A 19752-nucleotide genomic window follows, 5' to 3' on the forward strand; every position below is an offset into this window, starting at 1 on the left:
GAGGTTGTAAATATTTGAGCAGAATGTGCCTTTTGATGAGTTGTCTTTATAAATAAAGAAATCATGTTATTCCCAGTTATCAGTCGCCTTTTAGTCATAAATATGAGCTGTTTTGGAACACCATCAAGTCGACAACATGTAGAATGAAGAGTTTCCTAATCCAGCTGGATTATACCCTGAACCTTAATCCATGAGTATGTATGTGTGTGTCTGTGCACATGCATTGCTGGAGATCAAAGCAAGGATCTTACACATACTAGGCATATGTTTTTACTTCTGAGTCACAACTTCAACCCTAAACTCAATCCCAATTATAATTCTATGTCTAGAGCACTCAACTTACTGTGGGATCTACCCCAGGCCCACCTCTCAACTTTCCCACCCTCCCACTTATAAATCACTCTACAGCCCCTCCTTACCATCATTATGATGAATCAACCTTTAATTTACTATTTCCTTACTCTGGAAAATTCTTCTCCCAGATCTTTACCAACCTGTCTCTTTGTCATTAGTCATCTTCTTCCAAAGTCCCCTTCCAGATAACTTTTTATTGGTTCCTCCTAAAAAAGTGCATTCCTACTTCCATCTTCCCTTCACTATTTTTCTTTCTTCCTTCCTAATATTTATGGAATTCATTTCTCTTTGATTTCAAATTAGATTTGTTTATTTTAATCTTTCTACTACCACTTGCCTATAAGTTTCATAAACTAGGAATCCTTCCTATCTTATTCCCCATTGTATCACCACTGCCTAAAATTGTTGATACAGAAGGTGTGCCAAAATATTTATGGGGGGAAATGGCAGATAGATAGATGGAGGTGATAGTGATGGCTTTATTTGGAATAAATGGAGCAAGAAGATTTATTTCTCCCTTTTCAATATTAGTGAATGCATAACACTAGTGAGATTATAAAACATTTTACTTTCTTACTAAAATTTTTAGATTTTGAAAAAGATAAGAATATAAAAATCACAACAATTAAGAATTATTCTCTTTTTCTGGTAATTCAAAGTGTTATTCCATCTCCTTAAAGAAGTAGTAATGATTGAATTCATGATATTTATGGTCACCATTAGTAGTAGGCAACAATAATTGATCATGTCAAGTACTTAGACAGGTTTTGACAAACATAAAATAGTCCATGATTGTTGGTCATATTTTCAGTTAATTATATAAACATTAAAGATGAATTTTATGCTCAATTCATATTATATATCAGGATGTTGGAGTTTAGACAATCCAACTTGCTAAACAAAAATTGATGCCAGCATGTACCACTGGTGGCTCACACTTGCTGTGGTTTAATTAACACAAATCATAGCATCAGTGGGATAAAGTTACATAGTAGCATGAAGATCTTAGAGTGAATCCAGTTTGAAACTACTTGTGTACAAGCAACATCCAATTATCCTCATGCTTAGACAACACTGGCAATGTAACTTCTGGCTTAGTGTTCTCATCTGGGAAATGCTAAGAAAGTACATAAGTTTTTGAGATCCTTCTGTGAAGATTAAATGAGTTAATTTAGGAAAGATTTTCTTTCTTTTTTTTTAATATCTTTATTTAAACACCGTGATTACAAACATGACTGTAGTTGTATTTCAGCCATAAAAAGCACACCCCCCTTTACCAGTGCAACATTCCCACCACCAACACACCCCATCTCCCTCCACCCACACTCCCTGTGTTCGAGACAGGCATTCTACTTCTCTCACTCATTAACATGCTCTTGGTAGCTGTTAGTGCTCTAACTTTTGGGGCTATACCTGGCAGTGTTCAGGGTTTACTTTTGGCTTTGTATCAGAAATGCTCCTGGCTAGATTGGGGGACCATATGCTGGGGATCAAACCTGGGTCTGTCCCAGGTCATCCACGTGCAAGGCAAAACACCCTACCTCTGTGCTATTACTCTGGTCCCAATTCATAGAAAGTATTTAAACTTGAATAAAATACTTAGGAAAACTTTGGTAAATAGAAATTATGTGTTTATAGCAATTTAATAATGATTACAATATAGTAATCATATAACATTTGAGAAATAGCAGGAACTAAATAAGTTATATAATTTAATCATTATTGACTTGGACTATTTCTCTCTTCAAAGTTATATTTGGCTGTTTTTATTTTTCTGACTTCCACACACATTGAAAAGGAATAGTAAAGAATTTTAGGTTTGAAGGGCCAAAGAATTGCTGGATGATTTAGCCAGTACCTTCTCACACATCATTATCAAATGTTGATTCTGACTAAGCAGCTAAAGAATGAATTAAATGTTTGGAACTGGCCTCTTGTGTCATGTAACAGCTGTCAGGAACCACTTCATAGATTTTGTTTCTGACTCAAAATTATTCTCCATCTCCTGGGACCTGATGCTAATCTTTTGAAGTTTTGATTTCAATGAATAGGAAACTTGGTATTGATCCACACCATCTCCATTCTGGGGAAGAAGAGAAGCTACACTTCATCCTATGATTCATCCAGCTCCTTTCCTAGAAGATTCTCTTTCCCTCATAGGCCAATGAAAATGATGTTAGGACAGCTGAAGGAAGGGATTTTCATACATCACTCTCATCCTTGGCATCATATAATGAAAAATAAACTGTGTCTACAGTTGGAATGCTCCATCTACTGTAAATTCTAAGAAACAAGAATAAATTCTAATGTTTAATAGAAAGAGACTTCTGTCTTATGTATTATTATTTATTCAATGCTCAGCAAGCTTAGAGCAAAGATAAAAGGCTTTAAACATATTTTACAGCATCACTTTGTATGTGACTTTAAATCTCCACATAAAAGACAGATTCAGGTACTAAGCCTTGCCTGGGAAGTTAAAGAATCAGAACAATAATAAAATGAACATATTATTGCACTAAAAAACCTTCCCAGGCTTTAAAAGTACATCTTGGCAATGATTTGAAAAAAACCAGGTCTATTAAATAGAACTCATAAAATCATGAGGAACATTTCCTTGATCTGAGAATCTGTGGTTTTCAAACTTCCCACATATTCCTGAAGTTTGAGAAAGAACTTGCAATAGGCACATCACCATGCTTTAGTTATTTTGGCAGAAAGGTATGGATGTAAATAACAGACTCATCCTGTGAGGTGGCCATATGGTCCAAGGAAAGGTAAAAGAGAAAATGTCGGTAGAATTTCAGTAAAAAAAAAAAAAAAAAAAAAACAGGAAGGGACTCAGATAATGATTGAGGAAGTAAATAGGGAGGACTATAACAAGCAGATATGGGAAATTTGTAACCCAGAATTCCTCACAAATAGAACACTGATGCCACTTGATACAATCATACATTTTCTTAGACAAGCAGCCCTCTTAGGACCATACCAGGAATCTGAAACAACTGTGTGTAAAAATAATTTTTACTAAAAAATATACAGAGCACTAGAAGCTTCCAGAATAAATAAGTAAATATAATTAATTAATTAATTCAATTAAAATAAATATACCCAACTTCCATATTGAAGTAAGCACTTAGGCTTTCAGGGGATATCCTAGATTTCATAACTACATAAATGCATGAAAAATGAGGTGGAGAGGGCAGATAAAAACATAAAATGAAATGAGGTGCAGAGATGTTTAAATGAATCAAACAACAAAGAGCAAATTCTCTTGCATAGAGGATATCTATATTAAATGAACTCTTGTTATTCCTCTCTTAATATAAAGTCTTAGATGAGCTAATTCACTTCAATGTATCTTAATTGCCTTTTCCTGAACAATGGTAATAATTGTTGTTCCAGGTTATTTGTGTGACTCTTGATAGAAAAAGAATATTAAATAACAGCATCCATTTATATAAGGAACATGATGATAATAAAGACTCAAGACTTAATTGAATTACAATTTTGTAAAACTAGAGGAAGGATACATATTTCTGAAGACATTTATAATTTTAGTATATCCTTTGTGATTTTATTATCTGAAAACTGCTTATTTTTCTTTGTGCATGAGTCATGGGTAATCCTGATTTAACATTCTTGCTTTTGGACACTAGACTATTAGATAAGTGGTTCTCCTAAATGTCCAAAGCCATGGCATGTTCCTGGATTCATTTTATTACTGCCTGATTTAGTCTCAGATTTGCTCACAACCCCCCTACCCCAGATTTTCCCTTAGTTTTCCTCAGCAAAGATAAGATGAGAAAATATTTTATGTAAAGGTAACTATTAAATATTTTAGGATTTACAGGCTAAATACAATCTCAGTCACAACTACTCTGCCCCCAAATTAACCCTAAATAATACATGAATGTGGGCCAGAGAAATAGCACAGTGGTAGGGCATTTGCCTTGCACGTGACTAACCCTGAACAGACCTGGATTCAATTCCTAGCATTCCATATGATCCTACAAGCCTGTCAGGAGCCATTTCTGAGCACAGAGCCAGGAGTAACCCCTGAGTGCCACCCAATGTGGCTTACAACCAAAAATAAATAAATAATACATGAACCTATGAATGTGGCTTTTTTCCAGAGGTGGAAACATATTGGTACTTTTTTGGTGGGTGTAAAGTAGAAAGATACCTTTGAAAAGTTTAGTAAATATATACATTCCTATAGGAATGTGGCTGAAGTATATTGTATAATCCCTGGATTCAGTAGTTTGTTTTATGAAAACAAACTGTTCTCCAGATTTAGGGTTCCTAAGCAACTATAACAACATCGTAACACAATATTATAGGGCTGAACTGGTCATACAGAGGGTAGCATGCTTGTCTTGCATGAGGTTGACCCTGTCTGATCCTCTGCACCACATATGCTTCCCAGAGCCCTACCAGAAATGATTCCATAGCACAGATCTAAGAATAAGCCTAAGCACTGTCAGGTGTGACCCAAACAAACAAACAAAAATCAATAATATTAGCAATAATAGAAATCGTAGAAATAATAATGTAACAATAATATAATGTAATAATAAGGCAGATTAACATGTAGCTTAACTGAACAAGAACAAAATAAAGACAACGATAAAACAACAACAAAAACTATACAGCATGATCTCAGAAAATCTTAAATTAAAAAATATATGAATATTAATTTCATGTAATTTCACTGTGAAGTAAAATATTCTTTTCCTGATGATAATTTCTCCAGCAAAATGAAAATATTTAAATTTGTTTAAAATATAGGTCACAAGAAAGAGTTGGATGATAGAATTTGAACTACAGATGATAGTTTTTGGACACCTTTTCTAGAGCTTCTTTCAAAAAAGATTTTCATACATTTCTCTCCCGTCCCTCCCTCTGTTCCACATCCACCCACTCTCTCTTTGCCCCCAAGATGACTTTAGGATCTTCTGTAGACTGAGACTTTTCAACACTCCTCACCAGAATGATGTAATCACAAGCCCACTTACCACATGATCATGATCACTAACTTCATTACAATTTCATTCAAAATGTTGAAGAATTCCACCATCAGCTTGGCCTGCTCTCCCATCTTTCCCATTGCGATGCCAAAAGCAATGAAAAACCCTATCAGACCTGTTGGTAAGATCACATTTCACAGAAGGACAGATTAGAAGGTGCATGTCTCATTATCATTCTCAGTATCGAGAGCTAACATTTCAATGCCTATTACTCTATGAATAGGAAATTAAAAGATACAAGCATTATATTTCACATTGAAAGTAACTTTCCCTTAGATAATTATGGTATTCCTTAACATTTTCCACATGAATAACTTACATTGAAGCTGTGATCATTCCTTGAAGCAAATGCATTTATGTTCATTCCAAACTGAAAAGCACTCTCTTTTTCCCCCGCCTCATTTATGAAGTCAGGTATAAACAGATTCATTTAACATATAAGATAATGATAGAAAACTTGTTGGAATTTGGGTATTATCAGACATATTTTGAAGCCAACATTGAAATAATGGAGACCAATGAACTGAAAACATTTCTGCCAATGTTATGTCTCTATATTGGTTTGATGTTATTCCAAATATGTGGCTGACTTTTTTTCTTGAGGAAAGTCCTTAACACAAAGCTAGTTTTCTCTTGCAACATGGCTAATGTGAGAAGGAGGAAGATTATGGGAAAAATCAAATGGAAAGTAATGAGAAATTCCAAACCATTGGGAAACCCCAACTGACTCAGTTTTAAAAAATTGATATAAATTTTGGAATACATGTATTAAATCATCATTATTCTTTTCTAGGTCAAAATTTTATGCTTTATTTTATTTTTATTTTACTTTATTTTTATTTTATTTTACGTTAGGGGAATTATAAGACAAAACATAGATTTTCAGACTTCCAAGGAACTCAATCTTTTCTTCCTTTATTTGAGATTACTTCCATTCATGTCCATTCTCCCTTCACTTGATAACTTTCTCTAATGTTCAGCCCACTTTAGCCTGCAGCATACATTCTGACTTTAAACAAGAAGGGTTTGAGACCTTCTTTCTCCACACCTCTTATGGTCAACATCAAATTGTACCAGGATCTGGTGAACTCCAGTGCTCAACCATCAGCCTAATTTCTGTGAAGTTTTTGTTCATGGTCAATTTTTTTTTTTAGTTTATAAAGAATACGTTTAGCTGGGTTTTAGTTATATAAAAAATAAAACACGCCCCTTCACCAGTGCAACCTTCTCCAACTACAAACATGTTTGTAATCATGGTGCTTAAATAAAGATATTATTTTAAAAAACCATACACATATTTAGCAATGCTCAGTGGCCACCCCAACATTAATTGAGGTGGAGCATACAGTTCTAGGGTTTAGGAATATTCTCTACCATTTGAGCTATCTCCCCAGCTCTCAATAATGTACTTGTTTTTGTTTTTGCCTCATTGTGTACACCTAAATATCTGTCGTAGGAACATGGACTAACCATTAGTACCTTCAAAACTAGATGACCTGGTTTTCTCTCCCTAAATAACTTTCTTCCTGACCCACTCTATGCTACTATTCCCCGTCAGGGAATCACCTCCTGGTTTGAAATTTCTCTACTGGCTAGCCTAAACTCTGGAGCTATTCTCTCCAGCTAACTCAGTACTATTTCCTGGTATCTTGGGATTTTTAATTACAGTTATCTAGTTCTTTCCTATCTATTGGCCATTTTTAGGACTCTAATCCCGACTACTTAAATGAACTATAAATCATCAACTGTTCCCTTGGCTATAAGAACTTATTTGACAAATTCTGAAACTAAAATATCGTTCCTATTTTTTTCCTTGTTCTCTCTCTTCTTCACATTGTCCTACTTCAATAAGTCCAAGTCTAATTTCAAGTCTAATTTATGATAAGTTATAAATAAACTATTACTTAGAGAGAGGGCCTGGAAGTTATAGAATCTCCTACTGTATCCAGTTTTGGCTAGAATCTTGAGCTGCTTCAGATAAATTATAGCATTGTAATTTGGTACTCTTATCAAGGAATCATTTCTTCCTGAACCTTTCTTTGTACCATTTCCTTGATCCATTTACTTCCCCATGGTATCAATCCAGATTATTTACCTACCTTTATTCTTTAAGCAAAAAGAATGTTGCATTTTTACTTGGACTCATTGATCCTAGGTATTAAATAATTCCCCCTTTTTAGATCTTGGCCAAAAAGATTAACAAGTATATTAAAGCAAAATTTTGATCCATAAAGACAAAGGATTAGTACAAAGTAGCACAAAGATAAAAGAACAGTCTGGTTCTGAAGAATGAAATCAAATCCAAGCTATTATCATGTCTTTTTTTCTCAAGCCCATAGAGAAAAGTTTGCCATGTATATGATAAGAACTAATCTATGAACATTTTAACTGACACTAGCCAGCATTACTTGGCTAATAGTTCATTGGGAAATTTTAGAAGAATACACATGATTTCAAGGTTCCAAGGAGCTAGACATAAAAAAATTCCTATATCATGGTCACCAGAAAATGAGTAAACAAGTAGCATTTCACAGAAGTGTATTTAAAACAGCTTAAGGGATAGAGAGAAACCCAGAAATTGGTATGGAGTTGTTGGGTTTTTTTTTTAGAGAGAGAAATGAATGTCAGCTTCAGGGCTTTATTTGATCCTCAGGACTTTCTAAAGCCAAAAGTATTTTTAGTATAATTTGTAAATGGAAAATTTTTCATCAATTAAACTTCCCTTGGATTTTCAGTGCTTTACTCTACACTTGTTAACTCATACACAGCTCATCATTTTCCTCTATAAGTGTTCCTTTTTTTAAGTCACCTCCTGGAACTAGGGACTGCAATAGAACAAAGGCTTCTAAGACTTGGATACTGGAATTGAGTGAGCAGTGAAATATGTTGAAATTCCCCAGAACAGTTGCATGACTGCCCAAAATCCATTGAGAAATTGGAAGTGACCATTAAAGTCTTCTGAATGATTCATCCCAAGCCTTCACCCTGTTACTCAAGCTCCTTTAAAGAGTGTAGGAGGATGTGGGGTCACTTTCATTACAAACTTGGGTCTTACAGTTATGACCTGCCAAAAGAAACCAAGGGAGAATTTAAAAGATCCTAGAAGATCACTGATATCTAGAAAGTGGGAGTATTATTTAGTTAAATGGAATTAGCCATAGAAATCATGCTAAGATGTTCCAAATCTTGCTTCTCGTAGCAACTCTCCCGTTTCCTTGTGTTTCCTGCTCTTACCTCCTACTGATTATCAACAATGTCTATTGATCTTCCCTTGCTTGGCAAACTAATCAGCTTATCACATACTCAATTCATTTTTACTTACTAAACCTTCTTTCTAACACAGGAACCCACAATGAAGCTTCCTCTTTTCCAGAGGCTAGGTAATCCTGCATCTTCAATTTTTTGATCGGGTTGTTTGTTTTAATTTTGTTCTTGGGCCACACCTGATATCCCTCAGAGGTTACTCCTGGCTTTGCACTCCAAAATCACTCCTGGCAGGCTCAGGAGACCATATGAGATGCCAGGAATCAAACTCGGATATGCCACATACAAGACAAACTCCCTATACACCATGCAATTTTTCCAGCTCCAGAATTTCAGAAAATCTACCTTCTACTTTTTAACCACATTTCTGGGAAAATAAGGATTAAGGTGATCATATCAGGAACAAAAAAAAAGGGGATACTCTTTTAAAAATTAATTTCAGATCAACAAGGAGTTTTTTTTTTTTTTTTTTTTTTTGGTTTTTGGGCCACACCCTGTGACGCTCAGGGGTTACTCCTGGCTATGCGCTCAGAAGTTGCTCCTGGCTTCTTGGGGGACCATATGGGGCGCCGGGGGATCGAACCACGGTCCGTCCTAGGCTAGCGCAGGCAAGGCAGGCACCTTACCTCCAGCGCCACCGCCCGGCCCCCAACAAGGAGTATTTTTTTTTTTTTAATATATATAATTTTTATTTTGATCATAGTGTCTTACATATTGTTGACAATAACATTTTAGGTACATATTTACATAAAATCAGGGGGGATTCCCATCACCAATTTGTCCTCCCTACACCTCCGTTTTTGTCCTACCTCCCATTTCCTCTTCCCTCACCCCCAGGGCGGCTAGAATATGTGGTCCCCTCTGTATCCAACCCACTACTTAGTAGTCTTGCCCATGTTTGGTCTTAATGCCTCCCTTATCTCCCCCTCTAATTGTAGGCAGGACTAGCTAATTCAAGTTGCATGATTTTGCCTGAAAAAGAGAAGATAAATAAACTGGGGTAAGAGTCTAATACTCAAGGAGTATTTTTAATGAATGTTGTTTTATGCAATTTTGAGATATATACCAAAACTTACTCATAGTTTCATTAATATTTGCAATTAGTGGGGTGTCTTCTATTTTACATGACATGTCTATTAAGTAAACAAGAGAATCTGAACTCCTGAATAGCAAGGTTCATTTCTTTCTAAACAGCTCTATTCAAATAATCAAGAATCTGTATGCTCAGATCAGCATACTTCCTACACCCAGATTGCCCCTTTCTCCAGGAGGATAGTCAAATGTCCTCTTTTTTGTGTGTTAAGAAGATCACCATTATAGTAGATAATAGTAATGGTAGGGAGTGGACCTGGGTGGAGAGTGAGAAGTAATTTGGGCAAATCAGATGTCACCCACCCACTTGATTCTAGGAAAATCTCTATTCTGAGGGTGGTTTCTTATTGGGCCCTTCAGCCTCACCCACTTTTGTGTGTGTGATGCCAGGAATGAAACCTACAGTCTCATACATGCTAGGTATGTTCTATAATACTGAGTCACTTTCCTGTTCCCCGGTGTAAAATGACACCTAATATTAACCCAAAATAAAGGCATTTCCCCATCTTCCTTTGATATGTAAAAGCCACCTGGATTACTCTTAATCTTCCTCCTTCTGGTGTATTGGAAATTTATTTAATTAAAGAAAGAGGAGGTCTAGCTTTTTGGTCTGACATACACCACAAGGGAGAAGCCACAGAAAACTCCGACTCCTTGACCCCCTCCTGACTGGCTTGCTTTATTAATGTCTTCACTGCTATCCTGCTTCTTCAGACCTGTCCACAAAGGGGTTATAAATACAGTGTGTGGGGTGATATCACACTTCTGGGATATTATTTTACACCCCAGAAATGTCTCTCTGTCATATTTCTTAGCAACAGTAGCTTGGTAGCTTTCAAGGCTAGAACAACGAGCCTGTATTGTGGTATTGCACATGCATAATTTCCTTAACTCCTCTCATAGTTTATAAAGAGAAATGCCAATCCCACCCACCCTTGAACAAATACAGATCATTAGCATCATTTGCTCAAGGACATTAAGTGAGATATCCAAACTCAGTGTTTGCACCTAGAATCAGATCCCTTGGATAGCAGGCTACAACAACTCAAGTCGAAGGGTTCTTTGCAAAGATTATATTATCTTTGCTAAAGATTATGTTCTTCCTTCTGATGAGCTCCTCTAGGCAGCACTGCCAACATTTAATACTCCTGAAAGCACTGCACTTGTTTAGATGCTGTGAGAACATAGATAGGAGCTCCTTTCTCCCCATACTCGCAACAAAGCCAAGAACAGCTCCAAAAACTTGCCTAAGGAATAAGAACATTGACTTACTGGTATGACTTACTAAAGTCACAGTAAGTGTCTTGCCAAAACCAGGCAGAAAATATATCCAGTTAATTGGGGTTTTCTCTTGTTTTCCCCATAAATACATAAAACAGCCATGTCCTCTCATGGTCTTTTTCCTGCCCATTTCCCTCCTTCATCTCTCTTTTAAAAATTTTTTTATTTAATCACTGTGTTTATAAAAAATTTCATACTGCAGATTCAGTCATAGAATGTATACCACCCTTCACCAGTGTGATCATTGCACCACCAATAGCCTCCCATTTTCCTCCTCTACCTTAACCCCCTGCCTGTCTCTCAGACACACATTCTGCCTCTCTCCCTTATAATCATTGTTTTGGTAGCTGGTAGTTATAGTTAGTGCTATAATTGCACTCACTGTTCTTTGCTGCAAGATTCCTGTCATGAACTGGTCCTTACAGTGGTCAGCTCTACTGTCTCTGGATATTATTGCTATGTTGTCTTTTATTTTTCTTATATACCACAAATGAGTGAGTCTATTCTATATCTATCTCTCTGGTTTATTTCACTCAGCACAATAGTCTCCATGTTCATCCATGTATAGGCAAATTTTATGACTTCATTCTTTCTAATAGCTGCATAGTATTCCATTGTGTAAAGGTATTAATGTATCAGTTTCTTTACCACTCATCTGTTGTCTGTTGTTGGACACCTGTCTGTTGTTTTCAGATTCTGGCTATTATAAATAGTTCTGTGTTACACATAGGGATATAGAGGGCATTTTTGTATTGTGTTTTGTATTATTTACCTAGGGTATAGCCCTAGGAGTTGTATTGCTGGATAATATGGAAGCTCAGAACACAAAATGGAGCAAGAAAAAACTCTTCAACAAGTGGTGTTGGGACAACTGGTCAACCACATGCAAAAAATGTGAACCCAAACTTCTAACACCATGCACAAAGGTTAAATAAAATGGATTATATACCTTGATATCAGAACTGAAAATGTAGAAAAAAACATGGGCAAAACCCCATGATAATTGAGACTAAAAGAGTACTTCAAAAAGGATACACCACTGTCTAAACAAGTGAAGGCAGAGATAAACAAATGGGACTATATTAAATTGAGAAACTTTTGAACTCAAAGAAAACAGTAACTAGAATACAAAGGCCATCCACTGAATAAGAGAAACTATTCACCCAAAATCCATCTGATAAGGGGCTAATATCTAAGATATAGGAGGTACTAACAGAAATTAACAAGAAAAAAATCCAACCCCATCAAAAGAATGGGGAGAAAAAATGAACAGACATTTACTCAAAGACATGCAGATGGCCAAAAAATGTTCCATATCACTAATCATCAGGGAGATGCAAATCAAAACAACAATGAGGTAACATCTCACACCACAGAGACTGGCACACATCACAAAAAACAAGAACAACCAGTGCTGATGGGGATGCGAAGAGAAAGGAACTCTCATTTACTGCTTGTAGAAATGCCATCTAGTCCATCCTTTCTGGAAAACAATATAGTTAGTCTTCCTTCACCTCTCAAGAGTTAGACCCAGTAAGCCTCAAATCATTCCCCAGGGAGATCTCTTGCACCACCTAGAGGTCAGGTGAATCATTGATTTTTATGAGAAAGAAGTAAGGATGGCCAAGGTTTGGGCTTGCAAGAAAGGTTGGTCATGGTTGCCAGAGTAAAGACTCCCCCAAGTATCTGAAAACCATATTGCCTACCTAAGACGTTCATGCCATCCTTGAATTCCAGGCCCTTCTTGAGAACCACCTTTGTTTCCTCAGGTGCTTCTGTCACAGTTTCATTCAACAGGGAAACCACAGCATGGGTTGTGTTGCCATCATCTGTTGGTGGTGCCACCATGACCTTCTTTGTAACTGTTTGAATCTAACAGAATAAAAGGAAGTACAAGAGGGTGAACTATGGTCAAACTGCTTCCCTCACCCACACAAAAGTACCTTTTTTTTTAGGAATAGCTGCTTCCGTACTTCAAACTTCCCAAGTGTGTTAAAAAAATAACTAAGTAGGGGTGGAGACAAAGTACAGCAGATAAGATGCTTGTATTGTATTGCATAATGCCAATTTGAATTTTGTTCTTAGCACTGCATTTGATGTCCAAAATCTGGCCAGAAGTGATCTCTGAGAACAATCAGGAATAAGTCCTGAGTACAGTCAGTGCCCTAAAATCCATCAATAGTAATGTAACTGATGAAAGTCAAAACAAGGTTATGAAGATTTAGGGGAAAATTGGAGAATACTTGATACGATTGTGTTGGTCAAAGCGATATTTTCAGAGGTTTTGATTTTTTTAATGGAGAGAGTTGGACCATACCTGGCAGTGCTCAGGGGTAATTTTTGGCTCTGCATTCAGGAATTAATCCTTGCTGTGCTCAGAGGATCATATGAAACACTGGGAGTTGAACCGAGGTCATCTATATGCAAGGCATATGTCTTAACCACTGTACTATTGATTCAGTCAGGCCAAATTATATTTTTATTACACAAACACATGGTCTGCTATAAATTAATCATCATCATAATTACAGGATCACTTAACTAGCACAGCAGTCTAAGTGGTGTGATCCACTGATGGGGCTAGGTTATAAGTCTACCTCTCTTCTTTTCATGAAGGTATCTCTGCATGGCAGAGACAATATCACATGCCTTATGTTGACGTTCTTTGTCTTCCTGGTGGAAGGACCATAATAACTCCTGTTTTCAGTATAATCATAAATAAGAAGGTGAAGATCTTGGTTGGTTTGGCATTAGTACCTGGGGTGTGCACCTCCTTTCTGGGTTCCAGTTAGACAAACCCTTCATAGACCAATTCATTAGGATTCCTTCCCAAGGCAGGATCTATTGGGAAAGGGAATTCCCATCTGGACACCAGATGTTCCAGCTACCAGCAGTCATCATGGCAAGGATTTGAGTTACATTTCAGATTGTCAGGTGAGACAATATTCACTTCTTCTTGGCAGAAATGCCAAACTCTTTTCCATGTTCTCTAAGCATCTTTGTAGAAAGTATCTCTAAGAACATTTCACTATTCCTTGACATCTCAGGCAATTGGATTATTTTTATAGGTGTCAGGCACCTTGTATGCTGAGTACTGTGAAAATCCTCATCCAAATCCAGGAAATGTTACCCTCAGCAGCATTAAAATAGAACTGTGATAGAACCCTAGAATGTCAGTGCCAGTGTATAGTAGACAACAGATGGCTGAAGCCTAAATAGATGGGGAAGAAGAGATATGGAGAAGTCAAATGATCTGACATCATAGAACCAATGACAGAACTCAGACTTCAATTCAGATAGTCCAACCATGGAATTTCTTTCCACCATCAGGGCTGTATATAGCCCCTAAGAATCAACCAGCTCACAACAGAACTCTGGAAGCAATGCTAGGAGAGAAAGTGTATGTGCTCTCAGATGGTCAGAACCTCTCTTCTAGCCTAGACATGTGTATTTTAATGTGAGTGAAAAGGAAGCTGAACTCAGAGAAGGAGGAGAGAATAGACTTCTAGGCCCATGGTTTGAGCAACCTTTTCACGAGGAGAGAATGTAGAAATGATGAGAAGGAAAGTGTTTTTGAATAACAAAGTTGTGCTTCTTTCTTCTTACAATGTCTTCCAGCATAGAATTCTAGGAACATCCCTAACCTGAGATGTACTGTCTCTGCTCACTTAATTCCAACTGGTTGTCCTTCCTCTTCTCTCTGAATATCTTAATATTTCTCCAAGCTCTGCAGGCCTGTGCCTCTGCTGAGATGCACATCTCAGCTCTTCACCCTTTACATAGGACCTGACCATAATGGAGCACACAAATGAGATCCAAGTCTATCCTTTCTCATGCTTTTCCCTCCCTGAATTTTCAACCAGCTCTTCTTCCAGCAATGGCAACTCCAGAGCACTCTGCAAAATGTTAAGAATAGAATTGGCAGCTGCTGGTATCTAACACTCTAAAACAACAGTTTCAGCTTTCTAAGTACATCATATAGAGGTACTGCTGTGTATACCCTCTCTTCTAACACCTGTCTGTTCATTCCTCATCTAAGTTCCCAAACCTTTAATAGCTCAGTGCTACAAATGCTACCCATTGTAAATTAGAGATCATAACAACCAGGAGAAAATTTCAGCAGTAACCAATTTTATTCAGGTATGATAACTAATAATAAACACTTTTCCTCTAAGAAATTTATTACCTAAATTAATTCTCCTTTTCTTAAAAATGCTGTTTAGTTACTGTGGACTAAAAGGTTATTCACAACTGGCTTTCAGGCTTATCATGTTCTAACATGAATCCCTTCACTAGTGTCCCCATATTTCTTTCCCATATACCAGTCTTCCTATATGACAGGTGCTTTTTAAATAGCTTTTAGCTCTGTGGTTTATTTTTCTTCTGTGATTCCTTGGACAGGAATCACAAAAAAACTTGGTGCTTTTGGCCAGTGTATTAGAAACTCATATGACTCCAATTCTCAAGCTCTGCTCTGGATCATACCATAAAATCCCTACACCAAAACAATGAAGTATGAAGTATAGCTTCACAATGGATCCATTGAAATAATCCCTCAGTTTTTCACCTCAATGACTAGGGAGATTGGAAGGAAAGAGAGCATCAGAACTTTGGAGTACCTGTTGAAAACAGGCTTGGACAAGGTTTTCAGGGAAAAGGTTCCGAATAAGATCTAAGAAGGCATCCAGGCTGGACACTTCATCATTCTTCTTTCCAGGACCCAACTGTTTCTTGAGCTTGGGATTGCCTGGGTGGATAGCCAAGACCAGGATAACTCCCAGCACAGCAGCAATGATGGTGGTAGACATATAGTACACCATGGCTCTTGTACCCAAGCGTCCACTGGCTTTTGCATCCAGGCCTGACAACCCTAGATTGAAAAATAACACAGAAAGATTAATTTGATGTTTCTTTTAATTACTGATCTCTGAATAGATGTAGCTTGGTTTTGCAAGTGAATGAATGGCTACTCAAATGCATAAAGTGTCCTTTTGCTGACTACTGGGTCAATCTCACAATTTTCTACTTTATTATCCATGATGCTACCAGTACATGTTAGTGTTTTACTTGTTTATTTTTAATGTCCTTACTTGAGAAAATAAGACTTATAATTTAACAGCACACTTTTTTGACATTGTGTTTGGAATTATGACAAAGCAGTGCTCTCTCATATCTTCACCGTGAAGTACAGAGTTCCACATCTCTTGAGCTGGTGTCAGAATGAGTGGGCATATATGAATTGTACCCTGAAAGGATTGGTGCTTCATCTACACTGCCAGAGATTCTATGATAGCAAGAAGAAATTCCAAGCAAGTCACAAAAATTCCAACCTTCATGGTTTTCCTTCCCCCAGTGGTTTCTCTATTTTTAAACTTCTTGGTTTCTGTTCCTGGTCTGACTACATCCCTTCCTGGGCATAAGTCTATTTAGCTGTAAGAGAGGAAGGCATCAGTATTTATCAGTATTATCAGCTATTTAAAATTAAATGGACTCCATTGTGACCCACCTTCTTCTTTATAAACTCAAGTTTGATGTTGGGACTTATGCTTTCTAACCAGAATGGCCAATATTCAATTGACTAAACACTGTAAGGCACATTCGCTTGGTCTGAAAAGAGAGTTCATGATGAAAGTCAAGCTTCACTAAATTTGGGGCAGAATATTCATATTTTCCTAATCCTTCATCACACCCTTTCTCAGTTGGGTTCTCTGGTCTACTACCCATTAAACTCTTGAGCCACCTTGCTTAGCCTCCAAATTTCAGAGCTTCACTTCCTTCATATATTGTACAGTCCATAAGGTAACTTTCTGATGCTCACTCAACTTGTTGGCTCCCTCAAATCTGAAGTCAGCTTCCAAACAAAATATAATGTGGAAAATGAGAAAATTATATATTAAATATTTAAATCACTAGAGATATCTTTACACATAAGATAGAATCGACAGAGCTGGAGTGATAGTATAGCAGGTAAAGTGCTTGCCTTGCATGCAGCCAACCTGGGTCCAATCCTCAGCATCCTAAATGGTCCTCCGAGCCAGCCAAGAGTAATTTCTCAGCTCAGAGTAATAAGTGACACCTGAGCATGACTGGGTGTTCCCCAAAAACAAACAACAAAAAAGATGTGTTTGAAGTATTTACATTTTTCTTTTGTTGCTAGACTATGGACTAACCAAAAGCTGGCAAGTGTTCTTATAGAGATGATTCTCCCTATTATAGGAACAACATAGTCAAAGCTCTAAATATTAATGACACATGCATTACCTTTATTCATTCAAACAAACTGAGTTTCTATGGTCCTTCTAAAAACCAGAGTAGGAGTGTGAACACCTCGAGCCAGACACTAAGGTAGACTCTTACCTGTGATTAAACTGGAGATGATTAGAGGGAGAATGAGCATTTTCAACATCCTCATGAGTATATCCCCTGGGAAAGCTATTAACATAACCACATCAGGGTTGATAGGAGATGCCAGGCGAAGAAGCCCTCCACATACTGCCCCCAGGATAACACCTACAAGGAAATGAGAAAAAATAGAAAAATCTTTCTGTTTTAGTTCCATAAATAATTTTAGGGATTATTTCAGAAACAGTGACCTTTCTCATACTTCTCTTTTAATGAATGATAAGTGACATGTCATGAAAGCACCATTCAGGGAGATGGAGAGATAGAAAAAAGCCCAGATTTGAGAACACATGGGAACCCTTGAGTTTGAGTCCTATGTACAGTCACTGACACATCACCAGAAGTGACCCTAAGCACCAATCTATAAATAATACCGGAACACTATGGTAAGAGTAGCCTTTGTTCACTGCTAAATATGAATTCCCTCTCACTCCCCTCAAAAAAAGACATACAAAACTCCACCAATTAGTACCACTGTCGGTAGGTAAAGTTGTATTTATGGATTAATGAGAGAATAGTTTGTTGCTATTATCAGTATAAGGCAGCCCTACATAAATCAAAAATCTTCTCAAGGCTTAATGGAACATGGAAACTTGGCTTCAACTTCTTTAATGATTTTTCCCATGTGTTGGGTCAGAGATATTCCAAAGAAATAACCTGCAGAACCAATTATTGATTCTCTCCCAACCTAAATCAGGTTGTATTTTGAGGATTTTCATTCATTTCTTCCCTTCTTAATTAGATACAAGGTAAAGGGACATTTCTTCTTACCAAGTTGGAGTGAGTTCCCTTTTTCCTATTTCTCCAGTAATTTCCTATGACTGTTCTTCATGTAGTTTTGTCTAGATCTTTTTTAACATAATTTTTAGACCTGGTCCTGTGGGAAAGCCAAGTGAGTTTTTAAAAAATACACACAATCTGAAAAAAGCCAATTTGTATCTTCAGGGAAAACACATGAAACTTTGAAGCACTCCAAACAGGAAGCCAACATAGACATCCTTGTGCCAACCAAAAATCAGGTCATGGCACCACATTGACTGGTAGTGGGAAATCCCTGTGGCTATGAGCTACTGTGTTAATTCCAAGAGGCAAAGGAAGTCATGGAAACATCTTTATTGGCCTTTTTAAGACCTAAAGTATAGGGAAAGTGTTTACATGGATAAAAAACCCTTGAGAAGCCTTCCCACACCTATGTGCTTTTTTATTGAATAATCTGAGCTATGAAAAGCTGCAAGTCCTAAATCTGACACATGGAGAACCCAGGGGACCAACTCAAAGGAGAATCCATGGTTGGAGGAGATGAAGTGGTGGGAGGGTAGGTTTGTAGATTTTATGCTTATACCTTTCATGTAACTTAAGTGAGAACCTAAGGGGAAAGGTGAAGGATTTCTGAGAGCTGGTGATAAAAGTAGCTTTCTGACTCACCCAAAGAAAAATCTAAGAACCCAAGAATAGGGACAGTTACATTGACCTTATTGGCTAATATTCTACCATTGCTTATGTGAATATGAATACCTGAAGAACTTTCTTATTAGGGTCTTCTGTAACAGTTGCATTATCTTGATGCAGGCAGTTTTCTAAATTAAATACATTGGGTTTTTTTTTTTGTTTTTGTTTTTGTTTGCTTTGGAGAAGGGGAATAATTTGAAGAATATGAAGCCAAGGTTCCAAGAATTGGACCTGGGAATCAGCAGAGCAATGTATTGTTGAGAGATACATGTGCTCACACTCCAATTTAAGAATGAGTAGAATTCAAGGAGTAAAAGTATTGCCTAGATTCAGTGAGGCAGCAGTTCTATCACTGAGAGAGCTCAACCCAGACTACACAAGGGGCTTCCCCTTGGAAGTCAGGGTCACTGGGCAGATGCAGAAAGCAACCAGGAAAGGGGGCACGTACCAAACACAGTCAGGGTCAGCAGAAGATTCTTTCCCAGCTTGTCACACACACCACGCAGTCCCATGTGCCTCTGTTTGGGCTCCTCTGAGCTGAGGTGACTGTCGTGCATTCGCACTTCCACCTGCTTGGGCATATTGGCACTAAAAAACATAAAAACAAAAGACAAAGATTAAAGTCTGTTGAGTGTCTCTTCTGGATGGATTGAGGGGCCTACAGAGGAGGAGGCAAAGAGACTCCCCCGGATCCCCGACACAGCAGGGAATGTGGATCCATAGACAGGAAAGTGAAAATCCAGAGCAGCTCAGGAACCCTGTGGTCAAATCACCAGTTATGGAAACAGGACATGGACCACCCCACCAGCCAAGTACTTTTGTTCTTTGTCCATAGAATCTATTCAGTTACAAAAAGGCTCCTTGCACCCTCCAAGGCCATAAA

General features: G+C 37.4%; 1 protein-coding gene across 2 annotated transcripts in view; it reads right to left on the reverse strand.

Moving 5' to 3' along the window:
• The window catches only part of SLC1A2 (solute carrier family 1 member 2), a 169695-nt gene that overhangs the window by 32951 nt on the left and 116992 nt on the right, over positions 1-19752 (reverse strand). For both annotated transcript variants that reach the window (XR_007498895.1, XM_049779646.1), the window contains exons 2-6: positions 19318-19457; positions 17376-17528; positions 15638-15888; positions 12725-12890; positions 5370-5496 (exon numbers count right to left, since the gene is read on the reverse strand). Coding sequence is in view for 1 of the 2 variants with exons in the window: in XM_049779646.1 (XP_049635603.1) it covers positions 5370-5496; positions 12725-12890; positions 15638-15888; positions 17376-17528; positions 19318-19457 (837 nt within the window). In the remaining variant the exon portion in view is untranslated. The remainder of the gene's footprint in view (positions 1-5369; positions 5497-12724; positions 12891-15637; positions 15889-17375; positions 17529-19317; positions 19458-19752) is intronic.

The sequence above is a fragment of the Suncus etruscus genome, chromosome 9, assembly GCF_024139225.1.
Source record: "Suncus etruscus isolate mSunEtr1 chromosome 9, mSunEtr1.pri.cur, whole genome shotgun sequence".
Lineage (NCBI taxonomy): Eukaryota > Metazoa > Chordata > Mammalia > Eulipotyphla > Soricidae > Suncus > Suncus etruscus.